The 19,160-nt window shown below is 42.2% G+C and overlaps 2 protein-coding genes across 5 annotated transcripts in view; both read left to right on the top strand.

The window, feature by feature from the left end:
• LOC306917306 (amyloid-beta A4 protein-like) overlaps positions 1-9,848 on the top strand; it is a 64,962-nt gene extending 55,114 nt beyond the window's left edge. For all 4 annotated transcript variants that reach the window (XM_079495457.1, XM_079495459.1, XM_079495458.1 and 1 more), the window contains 4 exons: positions 1,309-1,362; positions 2,443-2,537; positions 5,170-5,316; positions 6,066-9,848. In XM_079495457.1, coding sequence (XP_079351583.1) covers positions 1,309-1,362; positions 2,443-2,537; positions 5,170-5,316; positions 6,066-6,167 — 398 coding nt within the window. In that variant the 3' untranslated portion in view covers positions 6,168-9,848. The remainder of the gene's footprint in view (positions 1-1,308; positions 1,363-2,442; positions 2,538-5,169; positions 5,317-6,065) is intronic.
• A 5,232-nt stretch (positions 9,849-15,080) lies between these two features.
• LOC306917072 (ATP synthase-coupling factor 6, mitochondrial-like) lies at positions 15,081-18,917 on the top strand. The gene is made up of 4 exons (XM_079495195.1): positions 15,081-15,230; positions 16,714-16,890; positions 17,922-18,046; positions 18,813-18,917. Exons 2-4 carry the CDS (start codon positions 16,718-16,720, stop codon positions 18,836-18,838), a joined length of 324 nt encoding a protein of 107 aa, XP_079351321.1. The 5' UTR covers positions 15,081-15,230; positions 16,714-16,717; the 3' UTR covers positions 18,839-18,917.
• Positions 18,918-19,160: the final 243 nt, after the last annotated feature.

The raw sequence follows: 19,160 nt of genomic DNA, 5'->3' as shown, positions 1-19,160 counted from the left end.
AGGGTGAGTGGAGCCAGGGAGAGAGTGTTAGAGAGGCAGAACCAGGGTGAGTGGAGCCAGGGAGAGAGTGTTAGAGAGGCAGGACCAGGTAGAGTGGAGCCAGGGAGAGAGTGTTAGAACCAGGGTGAGTGGAGCCAGGGAGAGAGTGTTAGAACCAGGGTGAGTGGAGCCAGGGAGAGAGTGTTAGAACCAGGGTGAGTGGAGCCAGGGAGAGAGTGTTAGAACCAGGGTGAGTGGAGCCAGGGAGAGAGTGTTAGAGAGGCAGGACCAGGTAGAGTGGAGCCAGGGAGAGAGTGTTAGAACCAGGGTGAGTGGAGCCAGGGAGAGAGTGTTAGAACCAGGGTGAGTGGAGCCAGGGAGAGAGTGTTAGAACCAGGGTGAGTGGAGCCAGGGAGAGAGTGTTAGAGAGGCAGGACCAGGGTGAGTGGAGCCAGGGAGAGAGTGTTAGAGAGGCAGGACCAGGTAGAGTGGAGCCAGGGAGAGAGTGTTAGAACCAGGGTGAGTGGAGCCAGGGAGAGAGTGTTAGAACCAGGGTGAGTGGAGCCAGGGAGAGAGTGTTAGAACCAGGGTGAGTGGAGCCAGGGAGAGAGTGTTAGAGAGGCAGGGGCTGACGTCCTGTGAGAGGGATAGGTGGCAGATCTACAAGCTCACAACGTGTCGCGCTGCGACGCGTTGAGAGCTTGTAGATCAACTATTTTCGGGGCGCAACCCAGCACTCTTTAGCTAGTGGAGAAGCGGTGTACGACCTGAATTTCTGAACAAATGTGTTCAACGCAAAAATGCTGCGTTCAAGTTCAGGAGACTTCGGGGAAAAAAGGAATTCTCCTGAATGCTGCCTTCCAGCATGGCATGGAAAGGAGTGGCATTTGCATTTCTTTCACCATAGTAAATGCTGCATTCGTGGTCTGGAGAGGGCAGTTGTTTTACAGACGGGTAAAAGGGCAGGTAAGGGGCTGAAGCCCCCTTTGATGTCTATGTGTGCACGTAGAACCTAGAACCAGACGTGTACGCATGGAGGGTACTATACAAAATACAAATGTATTATCATATTACTAAACAAGGTTTCATTCCAAAGCTAAAGACATTTCACGGTTTCACGAGGCAGCTAATGTGTAAAAAGTGCATGCTAAAATCTGGATTATTAACTTATACACTTTCTTAAAGTGTAAAAGAAACTCTCACTTTCAGATGGAATTCAATCCAGAATGCATCATGAACAATTTATAGTGCGTGGATAGTCTGACTTGACTGACAAATTTCCCTCTCTCTCTCTCTCTCTCTCTCTCTCTCGTATTCATCCATCTATAGTTGAACCTGTGGACTCTCGCCCCAATCCTGAGCGAGGCCTTCCCACAAGACCAGGTGTGTACTATTTGTGGTTTCGAATTTAGGAGTGAGGGTTGGAGTCATGCCTGATTTATACTTCATGGGGGGGGGGGGGACTCGAACCCGCGACGCGCTGTAAAGCTGGCTTAGTTACCAGCCAAGGTGCCTGGACCGCTGAGCCCACGGCCCAGGCCTGATTGAATATTTTAAAGGGGCACAACACACCAGGGGCGAATAGTTCTTATAACTGTAGGGTGGATTTCACTAACCTTTTGAAGAACGACCGCGCCTTTTCATGAAAATCCGCTTTGAAATGGTGTGATCGCTTTTCGTAGTAATCCAAAGTGCTGATCACAACAACAGAGCGGAGGCGCCACTGCCGCCATTGTAATGCATTGGGCCTCAATTTCCCAGAACCCTTTGCATGCCAGTACAACGTCTGTGTTTCCGATGACGTCGTCAAAAAGCGCCACCTATCCCACTCTGTCCGATGGAAACCCTTCTAAGTCTTAAAACGTATTAAAAAACGCAAATTAAACAATGAAAACGTAACTAGTTATTGGGAGGGAAGCTGTTTTACAATCAATTAACTTGTGTAACTCATGAATGGGAGGGAAAGTGTTTTAAGGTGACTTTGACTTGTTTGACATCAAAAGGGCACGTCAGCTCAAACCCACAAAGCAATACTTTATCAAGAGTGTTGCGCACAAGCGTCAGTATTACAAAGTTATATACAAAAAGAAATCCCTACCAATTCCATTTCTCATTCCATGTGCGTTTGTCTTATATGTAACGCCCCCCTCAGGTACATTTTAAACTATTTTCAGCAATGGAATAATGTTCTTTTTTTGCTGGGTAGATCTTGTTGAGCTGGTCATTTTGAAAGTAGCTCTCAAGTAAAAAAAAGTATGGGCACCCCTGCAATATTTTAAAAATATCGCAAATAGATGACACAAAAACGCCAATGGCTGGTTTCAATTGTACTCTAACGTGACACATATTTTCTGAATTAGGTTTGGCGTTAATGACCCAAAAATGTATCAATTGCACTCATAAAATCACTGTACTGAAATTATTGATGAACTCAGTCACAATCATTGCCCATGCTCTTCCCAGTGACAGGAGTGAAGATGGAAGCTCTCCCGGAGCTGCGAATGATGGAACCAGAGGACAGGCACAGCACTGAATATGAAGTCCACCACCAGAAACTGGTACGCACGCACGCACACACACACACACACACACACTGTAATCACAATACCAGTAAGACGCCTTAGTGCGAGAAGCGACCTCGCGTGCACGCATCCGACTCGTTGACGGCAGACTGCTGGGCGAGCGCTGTCGCTTTGGCATGGGGGGGTCAGATCAACATATGGAATGAATTCTGTACTGGCCATATAAGGAGCATGTCTTGAGTGTACAGGGTTTGATGAGGTCAGATCAACATATGGAATGTCAGAACAGGTCAGCTCCATATACTGTATGGAGATCTAAGAGTGGTTGTAAGATTAAAAAACAAATCACACCCGTGTGAACTGAGTGGTGTAAGGTATTATATAGCCTGATCAGCTCTGACGTAATGAAATCAGCTCTGACGTAATGAAATCACACCCGGGTGAACTGGGTGACCGTAGCAACCATGCTCATTTTTTGAGCACAGACAGACTAAATAATGAAATCACACCCGGATGAACAGGGTGAACATAGCAACCATGCTCATTTTTTCTGCACAACAAAGCCAGTTGTAGGAGTGGTTTACACCACTCAAAAAGTAAATAGCCTGGATGGCTATTTGTTAAAAGAAGTCAAAAACGTATTTGGCCTAGAATGAGTTTTAAGGTCCCTGGGCCTGCACACAGAGCGCGTTTTTTCAGATTTTTAGCTGCGTTTCGCCGGTTTCAGTTTTCCGAAAAACGCGTCCAGTGTGCAACCACCTTAACTGTATTGTCAACAGCTTCAAAGAATCTTGAAAAAAATATAGATTGTTTTGATATTTATTGAAATGTAACGCCACAAATGTTGTATGGGCGACACTGGCACAACATGCTTTTCAGAGCTTTTCAGGTCCATTTGGTTCCATTTGTACACTCTCAGAGTTATGGAAGGTGCTTGGGGGAAAAAGGGGGGCAAATCAGGCAAAGGCTTGATCTTTAATCTTATGCAAGGGGCAACCATCAGGGATGAGGATCTCGCTGGGAACAATGACATTGTGACGTCACCGTGCAAGCTCCTCTGAGGCAGGCACACACACACACACACACACACACACACACACACACACACACACACACATACACAGTCAGTGATTGTGCAATGCATCAAACACACAGCAGCAGTATAATTGAGACGTCCGTCATCTCTTTCGGCTGCTGCGCAGCACACACACACACACACACACACACACACACACACACACTGCTCACAACCCTCACAATCCACCTTCCAAATCCTGCAGTGTAATTCCTCGCGCCGACTCGGCTCAAAGCCTTTAATCCCTCCATTTTGTAACTTCTCACGTCTCACTTACTGTACAGTCTGAGTCAGTCATTCTCGACATTGTTTTTATTTCAAGGAGTCCCAGTTTGATATGCATTAGGCCACAGACCCCCATTTCATACCAATTTGTTTCTCTGGGACCTCCCAATTTACACTGTGAACTCCTTAAAGACGTGGTGAAATGAAATAAAATCACCCGTGTGAAGTGAGGGGCGCTCATCATCGTCGTACATCATCATCAAGAATGGTGGTCCCTTATTGGCCAAGAGTTCCCACTGACATCTGATTGGTTAGCCATCTGATTGGTTAGCCGATTTGCTCGTCTACATATGAGGTAAATTTTCCCTTCATGGCGTTTGATGTTTAATTTATGTCATATTTGGTGGAAATTTGACCTAATTTCTCCTTTCATTGTCATTGGCAGATGTTGAGACGTGTGGGGACAAGATTTAGCGGACATTTGACCTGAATTCCCCTTTCATTGTCGATGGCAAATTTTAAGACGTGTGAGGACAAAAGCTGTATATAGGAGGGGCTCAAACATACATTTTTCACACTTCTAAAACATTTGTGTGGAGCTGGGATCAGCGGTGCTAAACAACTAAGTGCGTGTGCTCAAAGTACATCGTGAAAATGTGGCACACGTTTTTTAACTCAAATCTTTGCTTCTGTGAGGGTCCCTGGAACTACATATTTTCAGATGGGGGTCGGCGGCCAATTACAGATATATTTGGGGGTCCTTGACATGAAAATGTTTGAGAACCACTGACATAGAAACATAGGGTTTTTCAGAAAACTGTCAGGATTTAGAAGACATTTTTTAGAATCGTCCTCCGGTCTAAATGGGTTAAGAATATCTTTGACTTGGGTGTTTCCCCGTTTCATTCTTTACTACCAGTACATCTCATCTCAAATGCAAATGTTGTACTTTGTTTGTACTATTTGACAAAACATACATTCCACCACAGGTTAACCAATTTGATACTGGGAAGCATCATTTTATATTTTAGCTATAGCAACATACATTCAATTCAATTCATAGGATTCGTAGGATTTAGAACAGCGGTTTAGAACAGTGGTTCTCAAAAAAATATGTATAACGATGTTTTATTTTTATTTTTGAGGGCCGCTAGCCCCTCCTATATCCAGCTTTTGGTGTGTGTGCACAAACTTTGTCCTGCACAAACATAAAATTCCCATGGATGGAGAATTTTACGTCCTAGTGTCTGAGCAAATAGACATAGGGCTCGCCCATAGTGTCTATTTTATGTCATGATGTACGATGATAACCCTCACTTCACACGGGTGTGATTTTTTTAAATTTTTTATCCATTTGATTTGCTGCAGGTGTTCTTCGCTGAGGACGTTGGCTCCAACAAGGGCGCCATCATCGGCCTGATGGTGGGGGGCGTCGTCATAGCAACCGTCATCGTCATCACCCTGGTCATGCTGAGGAAGAAGCAATACACCTCCATCCACCACGGAGTCATCGAGGTGTGTGTGTGTGTGTGTGTGCATGCATCCGTGCGTGCGTGTGTGCGCGTCTATGTATGCATGCATTTCTTTGCTTGTGTGCACATATTTACAGTTTTGCAGGAACCATTGCCAACAAGCCTTTTACATTCTAAATTATTTACGGGTCCATTTGGGGCCTATTTGTACTCTCTCCAGTTTAAATTAACAGAAGATTTAACTGTTAGGGTACTTATACCCTAACAGGTATACTTGGGGTGCGTGCTCGTATTACTACATTTGTGAGGGCCAAATGTCCCCACAAGTATAACAGAATATGAGAAACGGACATTGTGAGTATTGTATTGTGAGTATTGTCCTCACAAGAGGTTTACACTTGGTCGTGCACCGGCGATATGCTGATACTTTTACTCAAGCACATTTTGAACACGGGATTTCTACCTGTAACGGAGTACATTTTGTAACATACTACTTTGCAGTATTGATACTTTTTACTTCAGCAAAACATGTAAGTACTTCTTCCACCACTGGTCCTCACAAGTCTATTGTGTGTGTGTGTGTGTGTGTGTGTGTGTGTGTGTGTGTGTGTGTGTGTGTGTGTGTGTGTGTGTGTGTGTGTGTGTGTGTGTGTGTGTGTGTGTGTGTGTGTGTGTGTGTGTGTGTGTGTGTGTGTGTGTGTGTGTGTGTGTGTGTGTGTGTGTGTGTGTGTGTGTGTGTGTGTGTGTGTGTGTGTGTGTGTGTGTGTGTGTGTGTGTGTGTGTTCTCTCCAGGTGGACGCTGCTGTCACCCCCGAAGAGCGCCACCTGTCCAAGATGCAGCAGAACGGCTACGAGAACCCCACCTACAAGTTCTTTGAGCAGATGCACAACTGAAAAGAACTCACACACACACACACTGACACTAGTCTTGTCGCACATCCATCGACCACCACTAAACCCCACTACACCCTCGATGCCACCACCCACGTATCTCCACGCGTCCCACCCCACCCCGATCGAGCCCACACCCTCCCATTCCCCTGACAGCCACAAGGGCACGGAGCGAGGTTTTGTTTTATGAGCCTGGGTGGGGTGTGCCTGACCGCACGCCATTCAATTCACACACACACACACACATGAAACACACACACACACACAAAAAACACATTTAATTGGGTGGTGTTTATTACATTTTTTTCCTCCTATTCACTCTGTATGGGCCTGCTGACTGAGTTATGCTGTATAAAACGAAACTTTAAAAAAAACCCACACACACACAAAAACAAATCCCCGCTCAGAGCATCAAAACAAACCCACCCATAGGGGAGAGAGAGTCAGACTGTCCTCCGTGTACTCGCTGAGTCGAGGTCAGTCGATTGCATTTTGCTTTTCCGGTATGTGATGGATTAGATGTGGACTCTTATAGAGGAAATCTGACCTATCAGTATTTCAGGGGACGATCTCTCTCTCTATCTCTCTATCACTTTCTCTCTATCACTTTCTTTCTCTCTCTCTCTCTCTCTACCTCTCTCTCTCTACCTCTCTCTACTGCTGAGCCTCATAAAATTGCTTCCACTCGAGGCCAACATCAAGGTGTGATTTTCTTTCAAAACAAATCCTGTTTTTTTTATAAGCGCTGGTTTGAGTTTCCTCTCATTTCATGGCAAAAGTGCTAATTCCTGACAATCGCTCTTGTTACTTTAGTAAACAATGTCAGCGGTTTAACCCACTATAACTGTGGTTTGATGGCGAAGATGGCCGATGGTACAAGCTCACAACAACGCGACATGTTGTGAGCTTGCAGATCTGATGTTTTACACCAAATCTTTACCCATTATGGCATGGCCAGAAATAAAGACGCCCGGGGTTTATGTAGTTAAATTGATCTGCCTATCACGGTGGTTCTCATGGGACCCTCGGGGTTACAAATGAACCCTTTACACATCTGCAGCTCTGAGAGCGTTCAAATGGAACCAAAAATGGTCCCATTTGTACGGTCTCGGAGTTGGGGGTTGGGGGTCCTTGAAATTAAAACGTTTGCTGGTCTAAAAGAGGAGATCGCCACGTTATGTTTCATTCGAGGCTCAGCAGCTGCCCACCTCCGGGCACCCTAGACCCCCCCCCCCCCCCACTACTGACCCCTACAGTCCACACTGGAGTATAGGTGATTCCCCCCCCCCACACACACACATACATCTCACTCACTTCCCCTCCTCTCTCTCTCTCTCTCTCCCTCGCCCCCTCTTACTTTGTGCATTCTCACGACAGCCGTGGCTGGGTTGACTCACTGTCTCTCTGCGTAATGGTCCGGGGACCACCCACCAGGGGTCCAAATGGACCCCCCCCCTTTTATGGGTCTGTAACTCAAGAGTTCTCTAGACCCCCGTAAGGGTCTGTTTGGTTTCATTTGTAACACTCGCCGAGTTACTGACCCGCAAGAGTCTGTTTTGACCCCGGGTTGGTCCCCAAACCCGATGTTGAGAACCAGGGCGTTGACTCACACAAGGATTTGTAAATTATCAAGATATCAAATATATCAAGAGGCTGCCGATGATGAAGATAATGATGATGATGGTAACCATGTATTCCGAATGAGCTTTTTTTGTTGTCGTTTTCTTTTCTTTTTTAAGCATTTACGGTTACCCAGTTTGGTTTTTTTCAAAAAATAACAAAGAAATCTAACAAAAATCGAATGGAGAAACGAAAAAAAAAAAGACAAAACAAAAAAATCTAAAAACTATGTAAAGTCCTTTTTTAAAAACAATTTGCGTGTGTTGTAATGCCGATCTTAGCTGTTCGTATGTAGTGCATGATGACAAAAACGATGATGACAGGATTTGACGAAGAAGAAGAAAAAAAAAAGAAAAACTAACCGAAAATCTTTAACGCTGCTCTTGAGAATCCTTTCTCACGTATCGACCTGTCGTCCTAGCAACGATTGTACATTTTAGTATCTTCTCGTGACCACGTGAATTCAAACGACCATGGAAAAAAAAAGAAAAATCAAAAAAACGTATATTAAATCTACATAGATGAATGGGCTCCGCTTTGATATCATGTTTTAAAAAATCACTCAAATTCATGCTTTTGGGGGGGGTTTAAAAGTGTGTTACTTTTTTTTTTTTTTATATATTTTGTTTCTTTTGGTTCCCGAATCTACAGTGGGGGGGTCGACTAAGACCCATGTTGTGTATATTATTATTCTGTGAACTTTACTGTGTTGAAAAATCCTTCTCTGATCACAGGATCTTTTTGTGTAGAGGGGCTCTTTGAGATCATTCTATTTAAATTTTGTGTTTGTTTATTTTTATTTTCATTTTATTTTAAATTCACATTGTGTTTTTTCTTTATTTTTCTTTTAAGGGCCATATATAGGCTGGGGGAAGTATGCCATGTCTCGTCTATTTTCCTGCTACGTTATGCGTTTCAGTCCAGCCGCCGTTCCTCTCCTCTTTGGGTCCGTTTGACATTTCAGAAATACAATAACGTTTGCTCTTTGTGTACTTAAGACAACCCTTCTCTGTTTACTCGATATCTTTATGCCCCCCACCCCCCGTCAATCTCTCCCTCTACTCTCGCGCTCCAATCGTTCCGTGTTTTTGAGGAGAGAACAGGTGCCGGCGAGGGGGGAATGATTGGATTGGAGGTGTGTGTGTGAGTGTGTGTGTGTGTGTGAGTGTGTGTGCGCGTGTGCGGGGGGTGAGTAGGGAGAGGAAATGACTTGCAGTTCCAGATGGCTAGCCAGCCAAGCAGTCCGTATATAATGGATTCTCACTCCCCTCCCCTCCCCGCCGCTACCCTCCCCTCCAGGCATGCTGATCAGTGCACTGTATACGTACAGCAGCTCCGCTTCGTGGCAGATCACTGTAGTGTTTTTACATCATTGACCCGATCTCTACTGTAAAGATGGGGTTTCTAGCAGCTGAGCTGTTGGCATCATGTCCAATCCATGGCATGGCGGCGCAAGTGACATTGGAAGCAAAATAACTGTCTGGTTTCCCTTTGTAATATTTGTCCCCTGATAGTACTGATACCGAAAATGGCCGATTTATAAGCTCACAGACATGAGCTCACATTGTCTGTGTGTGACACGCAAAGTATAAATCAAGCTTTAACCCAATTCTCGCCCACCAACCCGCGGACAGTCAGCTTTATATCGCTGGGTCATGGGGTTTGAATTTGCCAGACACTATCTCAGCACAAGGTTAAAAGAGAAATCTTGTGATCTACAAACTACCTGCGGCTGCCTGTCTGTGTGCTTGTGCTACATCTCGTGAATAATGCAGTTTGCAGTGAATCCATGTCCATCTACTCACTGAGACTGCAGTGGGCTGGGTCATAATGCCTTGGTTTTTCAGAGGGTGTTGTTTCTTATCAGCCCAATAGAGGGCAGCAAAGTTGAGGAGGTAGCTAGGTTTGTTTTTTTTGGGGGGGGGAGGGGGACTTTTCTTTCTGTGGCTTTTCTTTTCTTTTTTCCACTGTGTAATATTTTGCGGGCCATTTGCATTGGCTGGGAAAAAAACGCTTTCTACACTGTATTCCATAATAAAGGTTTGAATGTACATACGGATACTGTGCCTTTGCCCCAGTGTTGTTTTTGGCAGCAAATTTTAGTTTTAGTCACACAGGGCAGTATTATGCGTGTCTTAAGTACCAGGTCTTGTGACTTAACTTAAGACCTGGAGGCGTGGTCAATGCTGTTTGGCCACTCAGAATAGCCAAATGGCATTGATCACGCCTCCAGGTCTTAAGTTAAGTAATAAGACCTGGTACTTAAGACACGCATAATACTGCCCATAGTCTCTTGAATAGTTTTCATTTAGTTTCAGTCACCTGGAATGTTTTAGTGTTAGTCTAGTTTTAGTCGACTAAATATCATAAGACTTTAGTCGACTAAATCTACAGCTTAGTCGACTAAAATGTATTTTGGCTGGGCCTTTATGCCGTCGTAATGACTGTTTTTACACTTGCTGAAAATAGCCGATCTACAAGCTCACAACATTTTGTCTTAGTTTTAGTCGACGTAATCAACACTGCTTTGCCCTTTGATTTATGAGTTCCAGGGTTACAAGAAGCCATTGCAGAATAAACAGATTTTCTGAAGGTCCTTTCAAAAAGTGCAATGATCTGAATTTCAGGCCTTGAAAGGAGTAGTTCACCCAAAACATTACTTATTTTATATCAATCGCACACCCCATGAGGCCAATCAATTGGTATAATTATTGGCCATGAATTAAAATAAAATAGAAAATTATGTTTTTGTCTGAACTACTGGAGTACCAACTGGTACTCCTTTAAGATTTCTTGAAAAGGTCTTTAATATAGTTTAATAAATTACAATGAATTAATTTACTTTGCAAGTAAATCTGGATTTTCCTTCATATCCTTTCTATAGCCAAGTCTTAAAATGCATTGATTCAGTTTAGTTCATATTTCTTTAATGGTTGGGCTAAGTCGGGTCAAGAGCACATTATATGGTTGGTGAAATTGCATTAATATGCATGTCCACCTACACTACTGTATATGGTGGCCTTCACAAATGGATAAATGATGCATAGATGTATATACCACCTTCTCCAAAGTGATTTACAGTGTGCATTACATTCACACACCAGTGACGGAGCAAACCATTCAATGCACTAGCCTGCTTATGCAGTTGAGGGGGGTGCAGTACGTAGTTCAGACAACTGCACCCCAAGCACGGGAGCAGACGCTAGTCCGACATGCGGATGAATGTTGGACTAATGCCCTGTCTGAAAAGCGTCCACCTCCCGTTGAGGGTAGGGATGTTAATAGTTCATCGTTAATCGATTAATCGCCATTAAGAAATTAGTCGGTTAAACTTAACGGTTAACTAATCAAATTAATCGAAACGTCTCTGCTTTTGCATGTGATGTGACAGACAAGACAGTACACTTTTCATTTGATTCTATTTCTCATAGAAAGATGTCATTGCCTGTCCCTGTATCGCAAATGGTCAAATTACTATTTCATTAAGGAATATAATATGCCTTTTGTATTCTTTCTGCAGCAAAGTGTAGATTTTTGAGTGGTGTAAACCACTCCTACAACTGGCTTTTTTGTGCAGAAAAAATGAGCATGGTTGCTATGTTCACCCTGTTGTAATGACGTAATGAAATCACACCCGGGTGAACAGGGTGAACATAGCAACCATGCTCATTTTTTCTGCACAAACAAAGCCAGGTAATGAAATCACACCCGGGTGTGATTTCATTACGTCAGACATGATTTCATTACGTCAGACAGACCTTACACCACTCAGTTCACACGGGTGTGATGTTTATGTTATACATTGAGGGAAATTAAGATTATCCAAAAAAAACGCTGCTTATCAACTAACCGGTTATTAATGCATTTGTAGTGCCTAAACCCCATTATTACTGGTTGCCAACAACCAGGATTGAAGTGACGACGTGCTCAAGAATGTGCTGTCCAACAGTGTCCATTCAGTTGAAGAAGTATATTTATTGACTGCCAAAGCCCATACTTTTACATAATAAATAAACATAAGTCAGAAGAATATACCAGTAGACATGAGTCCTACTGGTATATTCTCTAAAAACTGTTTGCCTCTGCATGTCAGCAACACCTGCACCTGATTAGGGCCAGGGTTAAATACCCCTCCTTGTAACCATGGCCTTGATTGACAAATTGACAATGCCAGCACTAAATAGATACATGGCTCAAATGGCTATTACAGCATTAATCGATAATTCCCATCCCTATTTGAGGGGTCCAGTGTCTCGCTCAGTGACACGTCAACATGAAGCTGACATGAGGCTCGAACCGGGAACCTTGTGATTCCAACACTGCTGCCCTAAACATTAATTTAGTTTGATCATGGACATATGGATACCCCATACTGTCCAATGACATTGGCCAAGTTATTGTGGAACATCCACATTTAGCATAAAACATTAGCATAAAACATCCAATGTAGTACTACAATTCTGGTGTGAAATGGCATGAGGGACTCTCACAAAAAGACACTCCCAACAATCGGTGTGCACAGGCAGCCCAGCAGTTAGTTACACAGATACAAAGTAAGGAAAGTATACAGCAATAGAATCGTAAGAAATAACAATAAGAAGCACCATCGTCCATTGATAAAGAGCAACGATATACACAAGTGTACAACTATCCTGCATTATGCAGAAAAACATAAATACCATTTGACAGTGTGCTCATACAAACGAAAAGGTGTCAAACCAGGCAACCAGTACAATCAGTGCTAATCAATATGCGGACAAAAGTGACAGTGTCCACACAGTGCAATCAGTACAATAACACTGTCAGAGGTCAGAGTCATATTTTATTCCTGACAGAGGCGACCAACGTTGTAAACCGTATAGCCATCAACATTATACAGTGTCCTTAACATTACACAGTAACATGATTTAAGCAGCTGAAACATATTAGTATTTAAGTTAAGCGGTATCTATACGCAGAAGCTAAAAGCGTATATAAATGCATATGTTTGTCCTATTTTGTTTGACAAAAAGCGGTTGTGTGAATGTAAATCAAAAAAAGCCAAACAGTCAAGTAAATAAGATCCCTTGATCCATCAGTAATGAAAATGTAGTGGTGGCGTGAAGTATAGATATTAGATTAGATATTGTCTCAAATAGTTTACTAAAGTACCGATATTCAAATGTTCTTCTTTGCTGTGAATGTCTGTACAGTTTGAATCCAGTTTGATTGAATATAATACTGTATATAGACAAAAAATCACACCCGTGTGAACTGAGTGGTGTAAGGTTTTATATAGCCTGATCAGCTCTGATCTGACGTAATGAAATCACACCCGGATGTGATTTCACAACTGGCTTTTTTTGTGCAGAAAAAATGAGCATGGTTGCTACGGTCATCCAGTTCACCCGGGTGTGATTTAATTACGTCAGAAATTATTTTGAACATAGCAACCATGCTCATTTTTTTCTGCACACAAAAGCCAGTTGTAGGAGTGGTTTACACCACTCAAAAATAGACAGCACAAGGTACATTCAGTCAGACATCTATAGGCTAAAATGATAACACAAAACGTCCAGGGGACTAGTTTCCATTGTGGTCTTATGTATTCAATTCATCAACAAAACTGAACATAAAATGATTAAAGTCCAGAGAAGTAAACAGACATAAAACTGCTGTCCTGTACCATTTCAGCACAAAGCAAAGTTCTTTGTTTACCCAGGGTGAATGGACTAAGCTCGAGATGCTTGTTTACAGCCAGACCCTGCTCATAGAACATTTCATGGTAGGGGTTCAATGCCTTGCTCAAGGGCACTTCATTTTAACGTGCCGGTCCGGGGATTCGAACTGGCGACCTTCCGATAACAAGACCGCTCCGCAAACCGTTCGGCCACCTAATAGACCTATTCAATCCTGTGACGTAGATTCAGTTGCCAGCTGATTGTTTCCCACAGTTAGAGGTTCAGTCAGTGTCTCATTTAAATGGTAACACATTGTCAGGGCCAAGAATTGAACCTGGAACCTTCTGCTCTCCGGGTGGGCATCACAGTGGTTCTTTACTTGATCCATTTAGCTATGGCAGCCTGCTGTGTTTGAATTATTTATTAACAGTATGCATGATGGGTACATTTCAAACGAAAGCACAAAAACTGTTACTGTGGACGACATCATAAAGCGTTACGCTTGTTTACAATAGGGTCCACCATTTTCAATTCATCAGAACATTTAGAGACGTATAAATATACTATGAACTTCACCCGTGTGAAGTGAGGGGCTCTCTTATCATCTTACAACATCGATATGTTATGCTATGATTAGGTGATGTAATGATGATGTAAAACAAACGGTGTCAAAACAAACATTACATTCTCTTTATTGTTAATGGGATTAAATGTTTGTTTAAGGGATAAGATGACGTACATTTTCCCTTCATTGTCAATGGCGTTTTTAAAACAAACATTGAACTAAAAACAAACATTAAACCAGGAGGGGCTAGCGCCCCTCAAAAACAAACAAACAGGAAATCATCATATAAGGATGTAAAAAGGGAAAGAATATAGGCTACAGTATACAGTATTCATATACCGTAAGGGGAAAACCAGACACATTGCAAGATGCTGTACTCTGTCAACCCTAAATCATTCCAGCCTGTCAAAGTGGGCAGGGGTGAGGTGGGTTCGGGGAGTGAGGCCTGTAGCCTGACCTGTTTTGGCCTTGTTTTAAGGGCCTTTAAGGTGCTGTGATATCAGGAGGTGCAAGCATAGTCGAAGAAACCTTGTATGATGGCTCCTGTAAGGGTAGCAGTGAGGAGATCCTGTATAGGAATCTTGTTCTTTAGTTGACTTTTTTGATTACATTGGTGGCCATTTTATCACGAGAAAACATTATCATGCATGGCATGGGCAATGGGCATACAGTGTGCCAACTCGGTCAGAGTTTGTGGCCTCAAGGCTGTGTGTAATTTAAAATTATATCTTAATATGCTAGTCTATTGCATAATAATGACTATATATTCAGTGTAATCTAAATAATTTAAAAGTATAACATCAACCACTCAATCAATAAGTAAACTGACAAATCAATTTGATCCAATAATAATAATAATAATAATAATAATAATAATAATAATAATAATAATAATAATAATAATAATATATTTCTTTTCTTTTTAAAAATGTCAGTGCAAGTCAGAGTTGTGTCATTAGCACTGGACCAGGGCTATTGTGTCATATACATCCTACTGCCCATAGAGGGCGCCCGACACCTCAACTCGCTCCGAAAACAGCCGATCTACGAGCTCTCAACGGGTCGCGCGCGCGACGCGTTGAGAGCTTGTAAATCGGCTGTCTTTTTTGCGCATGCGGCACCGTCGTACGCCGAAGTACGAATCCAGGCTTTATAATTTACCCACAATCCACCGCGCTCCTTCATCATCAACTCTGCTCTGATAGCTGTGTCAAATCCAAGGTGAGTTGCCTAGGGTTTTGTTTATAATGATTTATAACATTTAGTCTTATTTTAAAATATTATTATATTGTTATATTTTTTAAATGTGCTGGTTTATTTCAATACGACATGATGACAGTAATTTAGGAGGATACGCAGTTGGCACAGACATACTAGCAAAGCAGGTCATCTGAGGTTAGCATGCTAGTTAGCATTAGCAGCTGTGTGGGTGATCTTAGTATAAAGCAAAGCAAAGTTACTATATTTACCCAGGGTAATCAACAGCACTGTGTACAATAACGGGGGTTTAATGCCTACCTATCATGCTTTGCTTGATTGATTGATTTTGATTGATTGGAAAATGTATTAACAGTTTGCAGACTGCATGGGTTTGATTGATATTTAACAGATTGGAGAATTACAGTACATTTCAAGCACAACTCAATACAAAACTGTTAACTGTGGACGACACCATAAACTGCATTGCGCTGACTTAAAGCACTTCTTTACATCAGGGTCCTCCATTTTCAATTCATAAGAACATTTAAAGACATGCAAATATACACTTTTATGCAAAAGAGAGAAGAAAGAAAGCATCATACAAGGTTTTGGTTAGAAAAAAGGGAAAACGTGTACAGTATAGATGGACACACACACACACACACACACACACACACACACACACATACAAGCATAATGAAATTCCCAATGTATGTGTTTATCCTCCTGGGTTTAAGTTCTTTTGTGATTTGTTTCTGGGGATACTGCAAAGTAGAAATGATAGTGTACTTATGTTGGTAGCCTTGGATCGAGAGTGTAATTTGATTTATTTTATCGATACACAGTTATACACAGATGTCAAAATAGATCATAGTCTTGATGAGAGGCTATTTTGCCACCTACACGGAAGCAATGCATAGCTGAACTACTGAAAGCTATGTCATTCTGAAAGTACAAACTAATGTAGTTCCAGTTCCAACACAAAACGTATCTGGCACAATCATTTCAGATGGGTGGGGTCTGCTGCCAAATATATTGGAGTGTCCTTGACCTGAAAAAGAGAAGTTGATACTGCTGTCAAGAGATCTATAACACTGTGTGTGATTGAACCCATTTAGACCTGAGGTCGATTCTAAAAACGCCTTCTAAAACCCAACCGTCCAAACCCTTATTAAAAAAATAACACACGTGTGAACTGAGTGGTGCAAGGTCTTATATAGCCTGATCAGCTGTGGTCTGACGTAATGTCAGTGACCATAGTAACCATGCTCATTCTTTTGGGCCCCACATACAGGTACACACATACACGGGTGCAAACAAAGCTGGTTGTTGGAGTGGTTTGCACCACTCAAAAAATATTCTTTGTTGCTATATGAGACACAGAGGTGGCTCCCTGCATGAAAGGGATAACAACGTATATGTTTACACCAGGTCTAAATAAATGGGTTAATGTGGTGATGATAACCCATGAATGCAACATGTAACGTTTTACCCAATTTGACAGCAACATGGCGCTTCACCGGTTATTCCATCTGTCGTCGCTGTTCCGTTCGGCCGTGGCCTTGACGCTGCGCAGGAACATCGGCATCTCCGCTGTCCTCTTTGCCAAGACCAGCAAGGTCATGGACCCCATCCAGAAACTGTTCCTGGACAAGATCCGTGACTACACCACCAAGAGCAAGTCAGTAGCAGTGTTCATTCCGTCAACTAAAGGCCCACGCATACTATGCATAATAGTTCTAGGTGATAAAGTGACCACCACTGTGGTTGGAAAAACTACAACATGACGTCACGCTGCGATGATGAGCGACTCACCTTTTTACTAACCACTGATTTGGTGGTCACCTTGTGACCTAAAACTGGAGTATACGTGGGTCTTAAAGCTTTGACGGAAAATGTTTGGCCAGCGACTACCTTTTTTTTCACTGACAAGCTAAATATTGAAATAAAAACTAGGCTATGATAGCTTAGTTTTAGTCATCATGACTAAATATATTAACTAATAAAAACTAGATTCAAATTTGGGGGAGGGACTAGTGGAGAAGAGATCCAGTGGATCTAAGATAAGTTATTTATGTTTGGTGGTGTGCAGGTGTCTCACTCAGAAAATAGCAGATCCTCGAGCTCACAGCTCATTGAGCTTGTAGATTGCTATTTTCAGCAGGCAGTTTACGGCCTGTCAAAATACATTTTAGTCAATTCAACTGTAGATTTAGTTGACTAAAATGGTAATATATGCTGGAGAACGCACGGAAGGAATAGAAATGTTCCCCACTGCTTTAAACGTGATTGTGATACAAAATATTGTAAAACTCTTGTAGTGCGAGTTCCAGCTTCACTCTATACATAATACATTCACATCTTTTAAGCTTATCAGAATCAACAGTTTTATAGGTGTAAAGAAGTGGGTGACTTTTTTCTGGAAGAGAAAATGAAAATAAGCGGGGACCAGGAGAACAAAAATAAATACAACGGTAAAGAGAAGCATGTCTATAATACGCTAATATAAACATATCTAGATACTGTTTGTGTATATTTACATATGCAGTAGACATAGCTTGTACCAGCAGGTAGCATTTCGGTAGGTCCACATAGCAGCAGGTATGTACATGAGATTAGATGTTAAGGTGCGAAAGAGCCTACTACCTAGTTGCTAACCTACTATGTCCAGTGCTGTGGGTGTAATTGTCCGTGTCATGAATCATCTTTCAGGGCTACAGGAGGCATTGTGGATGCGGGCCCTTCCTACCAGAAGAACCTGGGTGATGAAGTTACCAAACTGCAGAGACTATATGGAACAGGAGACCTCACCAAGTTCCCTGACTTCAAATTCACCGGTAAGCCTTGATTCATTGGCCAGTACTTACTTAGTAGTTACTGGTTAGTGTCGGGTCGAGGTCGGGGTTCGATCAAAGAATTTAAAAATGGACCCAGTGTGTCCTTGCTTGGCACTCCGCATCAAGGGTTGGATTGGGGCTAAGTAACAGCGACAATACCACTTGTCATGTGATGCAGCAATGAGGATGTGCATTTGGCACGTAAGCCACAATGACCTCAGTCGAGACACGAAAAGGTCTTACAGAATGAAAATTATGAAACAAATTAAATTCGTTTTTTGGTTGCTTGTCAAGAACTCTTGCGTTACAAGTCCGACCTCCAAGCTTGAGTTTGTCATGTAGTATTGAGAAGGAATAAATTAGTAATCAGAGGATTGTGTTCCATTGTATGGTTTTGAAGGCAACTACCATCCACTCATGTTTATTCCAGAGTTATAGTAGTGAGGCTTTACAAAATACTATAACTAACTCAAACTGTATTGTGTCCCTAAAATTCTTTGCCTTTTTTTTTTTTTTTTTTTTTTACTGTTTTGAAAAACATTTTAAAATACTTCAAATAGCTGATCTACATCGACACATTGTGAGCTTGTAGATCGGCTATTTTTGCCATTTTTCTGTGCTTTTTGAATCTCTTCCCTGTCTACCCCATATGAATAAAAAAGAGCATTAATTAAAAACTAAAGCTTTTCACACAAGCTTTCACAAAATGTGCAAACCTGCCTAATAAAAATGGAAAACCATAATGTAATTTGTTTTCTTCTTTCAGCTCCCCAACTTAAGGAGACCCAGTGAACCGCTACTTTGTGCATGTTGTACACCTGTCCTACTTAATGAAAATAAGTTGTATTTAATAAAGTGATAATGGGTTGAACCTTCATGTACAGCTTGCCAATTAATTTACACTGATATGAGGTAAGGTCGGTTAAGCATTATGTTATACTTTAGCTATTGTAAAACAGCAGATCTACAAGCTCATAGCGCAGCACTGAGTGCCGCGCTGCCACTACGCGCTTTAAAGATTTGAAGTGACACCGACAGTCGAAAGGAGGAATTTAGGAGTTGGGGAATTCCATTTTTTTTACTCTGACTTCCACAGATAAATATTTGACCAGCT

Source organism: Electrona antarctica, assembly GCF_951216825.1.
Source record: "Electrona antarctica genome assembly, chromosome: 24".
NCBI classification, from domain to species: domain Eukaryota; kingdom Metazoa; phylum Chordata; class Actinopteri; order Myctophiformes; family Myctophidae; genus Electrona; species Electrona antarctica.
This window is presented reverse-complemented; position numbering and strand designations above follow the sequence as displayed.